This window comes from Tripterygium wilfordii, chromosome 21, assembly GCF_013401445.1.
Source record: "Tripterygium wilfordii isolate XIE 37 chromosome 21, ASM1340144v1, whole genome shotgun sequence".
Lineage (NCBI taxonomy): Eukaryota > Viridiplantae > Streptophyta > Magnoliopsida > Celastrales > Celastraceae > Tripterygium > Tripterygium wilfordii.
In genome coordinates this window covers 11,558,672-11,569,630 of record NC_052252.1, presented here as the reverse complement: position 1 = coordinate 11,569,630, position 10,959 = coordinate 11,558,672, and the positions used below count along the sequence as shown (strand labels likewise).

General features: G+C 37.1%; 2 protein-coding genes across 4 annotated transcripts; both read right to left on the bottom strand.

Annotated features, from left to right (window-relative positions):
- Nucleotides 1–312: 312 nt before the first annotated feature.
- Nucleotides 313–3,529, bottom strand: LOC119988696 (cellulose synthase-like protein E6). Its single transcript, XM_038833832.1, has 8 exons — nt 3,161–3,529; nt 2,765–3,089; nt 2,556–2,696; nt 2,342–2,473; nt 2,052–2,264; nt 1,726–1,950; nt 1,155–1,502; nt 313–1,065 (listed from the first exon to the last, which is right to left on the bottom strand). Exons 1-8 carry the CDS (start codon nt 3,436–3,438, stop codon nt 520–522), a joined length of 2,208 nt encoding a protein of 735 aa, XP_038689760.1. The 5' UTR covers nt 3,439–3,529; the 3' UTR covers nt 313–519.
- Nucleotides 3,530–4,641: 1,112 nt separating this feature from the next.
- LOC119988061 (SEC14 cytosolic factor-like) lies at nt 4,642–10,446 on the bottom strand. Of its 3 annotated transcripts, none has more exons than XM_038832961.1 (12): nt 10,289–10,445; nt 9,960–10,123; nt 9,830–9,858; nt 8,605–8,688; nt 8,442–8,495; nt 7,439–7,516; nt 7,231–7,284; nt 7,027–7,086; nt 6,863–6,958; nt 6,293–6,394; nt 6,035–6,115; nt 4,642–5,232 (listed from the first exon to the last, which is right to left on the bottom strand). In XM_038832961.1, exons 2-12 carry the CDS (start codon nt 10,012–10,014, stop codon nt 4,909–4,911), a joined length of 1,017 nt encoding a protein of 338 aa, XP_038688889.1. In that variant the 5' UTR covers nt 10,015–10,123; nt 10,289–10,445; the 3' UTR covers nt 4,642–4,908. The 3 variants fall into 3 exon arrangements, with proteins under 3 accessions (XP_038688889.1, XP_038688890.1, XP_038688891.1); XM_038832962.1 differs by having other exon boundaries at nt 10,267–10,328; XM_038832963.1 differs by having other exon boundaries at nt 5,037–5,197; nt 10,289–10,446.
- Between the last annotated feature and the right edge of the window lie 513 nt (nt 10,447–10,959).

Sequence of the window (10,959 nt, the reverse complement as noted above, 5' to 3'; positions counted from 1 at the left end):
GTTTCGAGAAGGTAAAACGCGATAAAGAAAGTGAAAATTATAGTTGCTTTGTCATCATTTCTGTGGACATTTGCAATCATATTCCTCAATTTCATCTTGAATTTGACGGGTTCAAAATGCCAAGAAATGGAATGCAGCCTACTGTCTGAGTATGAAAAGCCATATCACAAGATCATCAAGAGCCAAGTTGTGAGGATATTGGATTCCACAACCAAAAATTGTAGAATCAGCTATGGAGACTACCATTATTGATGGAGAAAAGAGAGATACTGATTATGGAAATAAATTGTCCGTAAGTTCCAGAAAAGAATGTAGAAATGATTATATATAAGATATATGATTCACAATATATATATATGGTTTGACTTGCAATCTAGTGTTTACAGTTATGAAGGACAATCAAGTGTTTATAGTGATTAACCTCAATGCGCGATATTCTTCAACGCATTGAGTTGTGCCAATAGTCCAGCGAGATGCTAGTGTACATTTATAGTTGCTCAGCAGATGGATACTTGTAGTTTAGTATATGGCCATTGAACAAGTCAACAGGGCAAATGCAATTGACTGGTATGTGATTGAAGTTGGCATCCTTCCACTATCTTTACGAAAGAAGAGCCCTTTATACATGGGTAGGTTGATAGAAACCAGTAGTCCACAGAGTAGAATCTGCAAGGCAAACAAGTCTAAAATCTCGGATTTGAAATCCTTAATCACCATCCTTATTCCCCAAATAAAACTGAACATGTTGAGCAATGATAGTGTTGCTAAAATGTTAAACATTGGAGAAGGATAGCCAAACTCTATCATCTCTTGCTCATATCTGAGAGACACTTCCTCATCAGCCACCTTTGCAGTGACAACAAAGCCTGAGTTTGAAATCCCCATTAGCTTCAAGATATTGTCCAGCAACCCAAAGAGGTAGGAAGTAGTTCTTTTGAACACCCACATTCTTTGATCGTTCCACCAACCCAGGAAAGTGCCTCCGCACCATATAAATTCACGTAGGCTATATGCTCTGCTAGCAAAGAAGATATATGCAAATGGTAGTACCCATAGGCTTGATATCTGAAGTTGCCAAGATGTGCTAGTTATTAGCAGTTCTATTAGCTAGGAATAGGGTTCTCTAGTAGGATTGCTTAATAGAAAAGTGATACCTTTGGGAACAAGTAGACGCCTCTGAGCAGGCAGAGGGACGGGACAACAACGTAGTAAAGTGTAGCCAAACAGTTAGGAGCCCACAGCAAGAAGAGGCAGTAGGAAAGTTGAAGTTTAAGGGGTATCTTTTTATGACCATGTAAGAATGGACAATACTGGGAGAGGAAGATCTGCAAATCGCCTTCAGACCATCTCTTATGCTGCACCAGGGACTGCAATAGTGTTGTAGGAGCAACTCCCAAGAAGCCCTTCCTTTCTGGATTATAGTAGATGGACCTCCACCCTCGACATTGTATAGCTAATCCCGTCATAATATCCTCTACTGCACACCCATACTTTATTCCCATCTGTAGAACAACAGTTAGTCAAATTGGATGTAGTTAATAGCAAAAGTGAGAAAGATCAAAATAACAAAGGTTAACATGTGAATTCTTTTACTATGGCAGCGCTGCCTACTTCACCAAGCGAATATGCTGCCTATAAAAATGCCTACTTCTATAAGAGAGTATGCATATAAAAGCTTATGCAACAATTAAGAGAGCTTGTATGAGCATGAAAAAGAGATGAGACCTCTTTTCCCCATTGAGTTTTCTCTTCATAAGTGCAACTCGCAAGAATTTTGCACGTTTCTTTGAGTAATCCAGCATTTTCATCAGTCTTTATCTCGTTCGACCTTTTCCATTCTGCCTTAGATTCCTCGTTATACTTCTTCCCAAGAAGAGTCTCTCTTCTGTGGAAGCACCCGGTACCAATGTAGCAGGGCCCTCCATTTGCATCAAATCCATGAATCTCCACCTTTATATACAACATAACATAAAAGAACTAATCAAATCTGTTGCTTTTATCTCATTGTGACATTTTATAGATTTTTGAAACAATAGTTTCTTGATGCCTACCCCCATTATTACATTCAGAGAACCAGCATACAAGTCATTCTTCGTGATGTTGTCGAAGCTCTGTGGATACTGAACATAAGCAATCCTGTGACCCTCCTTTTCATCCAAGAAAAAGCATAGGGCGTCTCGTACTGATTCTGAGTTGTTCGAATACATGTCGCAATCCACATTTAGGATAATCGGAGCATTGCTGATCCTTGACGACACCCTTATCTATTCATTCATTGTTTCATCAAAAAACAATAACTTCTATATGTTTACCTTCAAGTAAGATTTCACAACAGACATACCAGTGCATTCATGGCCCCTGCTTTGAAATTGTGGGGATGTTGGGGTCTCTTTTCACGAGCTAAGTACACCAGAGTGGGCAGAGGTTGCCCTTCAGTATCAACTGCTTGAGGGTCTCTCCCATGTATTAGTATCTATACAAAACCCAGTTGGTTTAAAGGAAGGTAACAAGCCAGGGATGTCATTCATACCATTCACAGAAAGAATTCATTATACCTGAAAAATGGTTTGATGATCTCGTGGGCTGGAGACCACGTCCCACTGACGAAATCCTTTGTGCTGTTTTCTTATATTTTCTGAGATTTTGCCTTGCAATTTGGCGCTTTCAATCTTCTTCTTCATCTCTTCATATGATTCCTACAATTAGACATAACAGTCACTGGACAAGTTATGTTTAGACCCTAAATTATTACCTTGATGATTACCTTGATAAAAAGCCAATCTTTGGCCTTGAGTTGATCATCATCGATAGGTTGAGAAGCTATACGGAAGTAAGCCTCGGGCGATCTTGGTTCGACCTTGTACCTTTTACAGAATGGCAGCCAATGGTTTGAGAACCTTGAAGCCTCTAATAGAGCATAGAATGTGAGTTCTGATCCACCATCATCTGACAAGTAGACACTAAGCTTCTCTGGTGGATAATTATAAGCCATAACTGATAAGACCGTGTTGATAACCATAATTGGAGGCTCGTTCTCAGGGTCTGCAGTGCACACAAATATGTCTACCCCTGGCATGTCCTCTTCATACCTACGTTAGTCATGAAAAAAAAGTTAGCTAAGGAAGGAAGGAACTGGTGGAAAATTAAGAACTAGAGAGACCTTTGTGAGAGCCTGTCTTTGAAAGTGTAACGATAGGTGGGGTTCCATCTAACAATTTGGGTGATTAACCAGTAGAAGGTGAACCAGAGCTCTGCAAGAAAAGATCCGATCCAAACCCATCTGTGGAGGAGGAGGTCTTTTGGCGGGAGGTGAAGCAATCTGAACACCCACGTCAAGCATACACAGAGGGCGATGGAGGATACATACAATTTGAACAAAAAAGTGCCCCTTGATGTCTTTGTCTGAAAGAGTGAAAAACAATCACCATTCTTCTCCATCTCTCGCTGTATCCAATAATATTTTACTAGATTTCCGGTCACAGGTGCAAAAAGAACATATGATTTAGAGGTGTAGACGAAGGTGAGTCGAGTTGGATAGTGTTCTATCCTTATGTGAGCTTGTATGGAGCTGAAATATATACTAGAAAAATCTTGCTGACATTTTTCATTTACTTTTGCTTAATAATCAAAGGTAAAAGTTCCAAGTTGCGCTTGATATTCGTAGAAAAGTCGGGATTACATTCCAATTTGTGTTCAACCTCTCACGACAACGATTCATAGAAAATGATTGGTGCTACAACTTCCAGCATGCATAATGAGAAGCTTTATCTGAATAACAAATTGCAATATTTTTGGTGGTTTTAAACTCCCCAACGGAGTTAGTATACTCATGACTGCAAATGTTCTCTGCTGGATTTATCCGATGGGTTTCCCTGGCTTACACGTAAAGTGTAAGAAACATCACTAACTAATCCTACAAGTTAAGAATTACCAAGCCATTGACAGTAATAGTAAGTGTAATATACAGTCAATAGGGAAGAGAGCCTGCAAATAATGGAGGCTGAGCTGCAGCCAAGTGGGTTGGTCAAATTGAGGGTGAAAATGATATATGGTGGCATGATAAGTCAACATGCCATGTACATATATGAATTAAAAAAATATTTTTTCCTCTCTTAGGCTCTTCACATTTATTTTACTAGGGCACAAATACCCTTTCTCTTCCCACAAACTCCAGATTGAGATTCCCGATCTCGAAGTCGTCCCTCATCCTGCCATTCTCATCAAGAGGGAGCAGATCAGAAAGAAGATGAGATGCTAGTAGCCGCCAAACCAAACCTGATATCATACGTGGTATCTGTGGTTTTTCATGGATGGCGAATCAGCTCCAGATCGGCCTGATCGAAATCATTTCTTTTGCACATTGATGACATAAATACACATTCAAAGAAGTATGATATGAACTCTTTAGCTCTATCAAAAACCTTGTGCAACTGCAGCTGAAGGCAAAATGAAATAACAAGGCCTGCTTTACACTCGTGGATCTCCTGGTGTTTGCTTGAACCAATTAACCGATAGGGATCGAAAGCTTCAATTTGTTCTCAAATTTCAGTACAGGAACAGGTGGAGATAGGTCTGCTTTTCCATTAACAAAACTTCGGGACACCACGTCAATAATATTCTGCACCTATAAAGTTTAAAGTAGACCAAATCAGGGAACTAATATTAATCTACAAGAAAATTACTCCATGCTATTGGTATAAATAACACTATTCTTGACCGTTTGCTACACCATGTAAGGCTGGAGGCACCTTTTTAAAATGATCATCCAGCCAATATGTCAAATAACAAGTATTAGGCATTCCCTACAATATAGGGACTAATATGAGCCAATACTAATACATGCATTTGTATCATATAACAGTAATCCAGGATCACAGTTAATGATTCACTACTTTAGAATCCAAAGGCTCAGCAATCCGTAATTTTGAGGCCATTCAGAGACCCTGAGAGCCCATTCCCATTTCCGTTCTCAAACTTATGTAACTCAGATTCAATGGTTTTAGCAATCTCTGTCCCTTTTGCTGCTGGCTCAGGCAGATCCACGTGAAAAGACCCCTGTTTGATTGGTTCAGCAGGTTCACAGATCAAGGATTGCTCCTTGACGTAATTATAGAGCTCTTGATGAAAATGATGGTCCAATGAAAAGCAACTTTCAGTTGCATTCCCTGAATGTCTAGATGATCCAGAGCCTTCTCTTCTACAAAAATGCGGGAGAGATGCAACATCCATTATCTACATGAAAATGAAACATACAACACATAAGAGTAATCTGGATGGAAGTGACATAGAATATATCATCTCTCTCTAGTAGACTGTCAAATGGAAATTACAAATCTACAAAATACTTTTGATTCTAATTCACAATCCCTGCCATCACTTAATCCTTTATTCATAGCCCATTTTTGCTTTTTCTTTTTGCTATATGAATCTTTCTATCTCAATATTTACTAGATTCCAAACCAATGTAAGGGGTTGCTGAAGCGTAGATAAAATGTCGCAATATGACACTAGAAAAGAAGAGATGGGAGGAAAGAAAACAGAAGACAATGGCTCTGCATGACCAGAGCTTATAAAAGTAACTATTCACCTAGCTCCAATGAGCCTACAAGGCTACAAGTAGTATCTTTTTGAATTCATAATACTTGTAGGTACATTGGGGATAGGTGAATGGGCACTTTTGCAAGTTCAGAAAAGTTCTTATCATGCAGAGATCCTACACCCAATAGGAAAGCTTCTTCGGCTGACAAAATGTATTTTTAGAACCCTAATCCGCTAGTAACTTCAGCCATAACACCCTAACAAAAATGATGGTGGCATACTCTCAATTTATATAGAAGGTTAGACATAGAATAAAGAAATGCTTATCACAAGGTTATGGTCGTCAATGGGGAAAAGGAAAACATAACAGCAATGTTTTAACTTTAAGGATCTTTACTTCAAATTGTAACATATATTTTATATTTTCTGGGTAGGATCAGAATTTGAAATGGCCAAGTTATCAATATTTCAAGAATTACGGGACTAACTGACTTACCTTTAACAATTCTTCTCGTCCATTACCTGACAACACCTGAATTTTTTTCCTCGTCCTCTCCTGCAAAAGAGGCTTGACAACCTGCCAAACGTTTTAGAACAGTCTCATTACCAAAAGGCCATACAATTTTCAGCCCAATCACAACGTTTCTTTCACCCGACAAATAAATATAAATAAGACCTTGCACCGCTACATCTAGAAAGAACTAGTAAAATATAACACATGAGGCTTCACAACAATTTGCAACTTGAAATTTACCTTCCAACAAGTCGAGAATATATAAGGGACATTTACAATGTAATAAGTGGTGGTCTTCTCGGGATAGTTCAAATCATCAATAGTTGATATTATAGTCAATAACTGCAGTCACAAAAATAACCATGTCAATTAATGTGAATGATTCGTGAAGTACTCACACGCAAATTTGTTTAACGGGATCTATAAATTTACACATCTTTCAAGATATGAGAATGTAACTCGTACAAAATTTGCATGAAGGGATCTGTAAATTTCTAAATATCTTTCATGATAACAGAATGTTCTTAATCTCAATGATCGCCAGGATTCAGATAATTGAAAATTCAATGAGGAAGTCAGGTTCCCTGAAAAGTTTTGTTTCCATCTGTTTCTTATCAAAACTTCAGAGTAAAACCAAGATACGAAGGTCTGGAAAATTCCAATTGGGTCTAAGTAATGGAGTAAATTGAATATGATAACTGTTATAGTATCTAATTTAAAAGAACTACCTTAACCGGAAAATAATATTTACATAAACTTTGAGGAAATACAAGGATCTGCTAGCGACAACAGCAGCATGCAAAGTTATACCTTTATTTGACTCAGTGCGGAAAGCTTCAGGCCAGTCATATCTAAAACCTTCACACAGGTGGTGATAGGACGACCACACTTTTTCGATGCAGAAGGCTATCAGAAAGCACATATGTCAAACAATGACTAAACAAACTAAAAAAGCTCCATACTCTAATACTCACCAAAACGACACGATCCCGGTACTCATTGATTTGAATATGTGACTGCACATAGTAGTGGACCTACAATGAAACACAGAAGTTACAAATTTTATTTTAATTTGATGCTCGATTTCACACGGGATTAAGATTTAATTGCACAAATTAGCAATACAAGTTTCAAAATACGTTTGAATGAATTTCAAGGCACTTGATCATAGTACTCACAGATGCTTTGTCAAATGTGCTGAGCCCAACACCAACAGCAAAAACGGGTAGGCCCTGAGATAAAGAAGCCATAAGATTAATTTAGAAAACACACATCAACATCTTATTTAACAAAGGCTCTAATATTGAACCCTGTTAAGGTAGATAAAGCACTGCTGGAAAGTTTGACAATGTAAATAAAACATGTATAAAAAAATATAATTATCACCTCCTTTGAGTAACCTGACATTCCCACGAGCTGAGATTCACGCACAGCTCGATACAAATCAGTAGGAACTATAGGTTTCTGAATAAAGAAGCAAATACCAGAACATAAATGTCAGAACTCGTTGAAAATATAAGTCTCAAAATATTTTTAAGAAAATGCCTGAACATCTAAAATGAAGTCCATCACATGTTTGGATATACATGATTGCATGATACATATTGCCACCTCATCCTTCGACATTTTGAGATCATAGTGTTTTCTAGCACCACCATATTGTTTTGGTTATATGTGCAATAGCATGTTTCAGGCTTCCTAACTTCTGTTTCAGGTCCTCATGCCATTGTGCTTGCACATGAGATACATTATACATGTGGTTCTTTAAAATACTTTTAGCTTTATCCATCAACTCAATCTTTTTAAGATCAAGGAAACTCTGATGTAATAATGGGATACTATAACAATGGTAGCCTAACATGATAAAGATTGATTTTGAGCATGTGAGTGTGTGTATGGGTGTCATTTGTGCATAATGTGCATGCACATGAATGTGTTTGTACTTGTGAGCTAAGAAAATTATCCCTACGAAGAAAAGAAATGACATTCAAAGCAATTAGCAAGAATCAAATTGATTTTGTTGTTCCAAATGCTCTTACAATTTACTTCGCAGAACATAGTAATAAACTTTAGAGGAATCAGAAAAGGGATGGCCTCAATGGACAGCATCTATCAAGCCTTCCAGTGTAAATAACATTCATGAGGGAACGATCTACCCCTTTTTTCTAGTTAAATGGCTTGTGAGGTAACATGTAAGTTCAGGAAAGATCATTAAAAATGCCCTTTTCCTAGCAACATAAAATTTTACTTAGTGAAATATATACAGTGGACGGTGCATCTCTTGAATTATCAATATCTAAATAAAACACAAGCATCAACCATGATCAATAGAATAAAGGGAAAAATTACAAAAAAAATACATGAAGCACCATAGTATGACAGAACTTACCGTTAATATATTGTCAATCTCATTTTGTACCCTCCAGTTCAAACAATCAACCAACTGAAACATAATATGAGTATGATGTCATATATAAGAGAAGTAAAATGTGTGAATGTCATCAAACTGAAGATTCTAGAAAAGCCAGATTCATAAAGATTTCACTGCACACCATTTTATGGGCTTTGGCAACATTCGATTCTCTAGCTTTCAGGAAACGCTCCAAGGTCTCAGTTGGATAGCCTTGATGAACATTCTGCAAAAGTAATAATTAATTGGTCACACAATAAAGTCGAAACTCAAAGAAATTTATTAAGCGGAACTTATCATATCAAAACATCTAGAGCACATCCTCAAGCAGTTTTTCCCTCCAGTTTATTTTCAGCTTTCATCAAACAGTGCAAACAGAAAAGAATAGGAAAGATCAAACACTAAACTCCCAGAAAAGGACAAAACGAAATAAACCACTTATTCCCAATGATCCATTATTTTCTATCCCCTAAAAGCAAACAGGTGCAGACAAAAAATGCATCTTTCATTACATTCAAATTTCTTGTACAAGAGATCAAATGACTTTAGAAAATTCATCAACAGGAAATGCCAAAGCAGTTCTTCACAATGATCCCCTTAACAATGGAATGCTTGGATACTTGGTCACTTTATATATATAGTTTTCTGTTCTACCTCAATGGTGAGGCAGGTCAACCAAAAGGCTATATGACATTGTAATTAAATCATCATCAAATCCACCAAAAAAGGCACTGAATCTGAGAGTCATAAGTTCTAACTAATCAAAACGTCCACTCGATATTCAAACCTTATTATTATCTTAATCAAACAACAAAGACTCATAATGTTCCCAATCACGGATGATTTGAATTATGAAATAAAAATGAAATAACTAAGATAAACTGATGAAGTAGAAATTTTCAATCATCACAGTTGCAATAATATAGATAAAGCTGCAACTGGCGCTAAACTGAATTTTAAAGTGAGACTCGATCAGAGCAGCAAGCAATCTAAAATACTGTCTACTATACTACTGGTAGAAACACCCACATGAACTGCCATTTTCACAAACCTATATGGCCCAACGACCACAATTTCTCAACAATCAGTTACACAGATCGAAACTCTCTACTTCGAAAAAGGAAAATCTGCACTTCCCCATCACTCGAAGCAGTTAATAGCACATTTACCTCAACAAATGAAAAAATCTAAGCTGCAAAGAGGGACTTGGTGGATCAGGAAGAGAGACAAAGGATACCAAGTTTAAGCAATAACCCCAAAAAAAAAATGCGTGTAAATAAAGAAATACAATTGAACTCCTCATCAACACAAGTTTGGGAAACAGATCGGAACAAAGGAGAAAGGAACTACAAGGAAAAAATGCAAACCTGAAATGTTCTCTTCAAGGGCTCCTCCACTGCCATCAGCATTGCAGTTTTAAGATTTTCAAAAATTAAATTAAATTTTAAAAATAGAAAAAGAAGTTACTTAAAAGAAGATTCAAGTAAAAGGGAAGACCTTGATCTATCAATACTCGGAACTGATTAATCGCTTCTTGTGAAGCGATCCCCATTTTTTTTCTCGCAGTGTCTCCCCGGAGAAATCGCAACAAGAAATAAAAATCACGGAATATAGTACCCTTCTAGCTACTCCTTTTTTTGACTCCTTTTCATCATGGAGAACTATACATATACATATACATATACATATAGACGAAAGAGTCAAGTCGTTAAAAATTGGAAGAAAAGATATAAATCCCTCAAAAAAAAAAGTAAAGATATAATTTTTAGCAGAAAAAGAAATCTAATCTAAAACTAGCAGAGACATTGTTGTTCTCAATTTGCTACCATTTTGCTTTTTGGTAAATATCAAAGCCTTCGCCTTTTGGCTGCTTCCGTGCTTCTCTCTCTCGTTGCTGCGCTTTCACCGTTTTAACGGCTCTGTTTTCACCAACAAAGGGATCTTGACCGATTCGCCTTAGATTCCTTTTCCACCGTCGATTATTTGACTTTTGAAAAAAAAATTAAAATGGGGATATTCCTTCTTTCTATAAATACTGACAAGTTCCTACTGCCTAGCTACTCTATCTATGTTAGCAACAACTTCTTTCTCTGGAAAAAAATTTATTATTTTTTGGTTTAATCACCCAATGACACGTGGCAGCGTGACCTCTACTCCACCAATCACCAAGTCACACGTGAAAAAGCAAGGGGATTTCATCGCTAACTATTTGTTCATTCTGCACGATTGTGATTTAATCTACGTTGGAAATCAAGATGTCGGAAGGAGTATTGTTCGAAATAGCTGAAATTCAGGGATTCATTTTCAAAGTTGTTTTCTTCTTCTTAAATGTGGGTTGTTATTAAGAATACGAGATTTCAAATGGATAAGCACAAAGCAATTCAAAAGATTATAGAGTTTGATACTCTTACACTCCTAATTTATCGTAGACATGTATTCAATTGTTGCACAACGACCATTGACAAGAGGTGACTTTCTCCTGCACTTTGAGAATCAA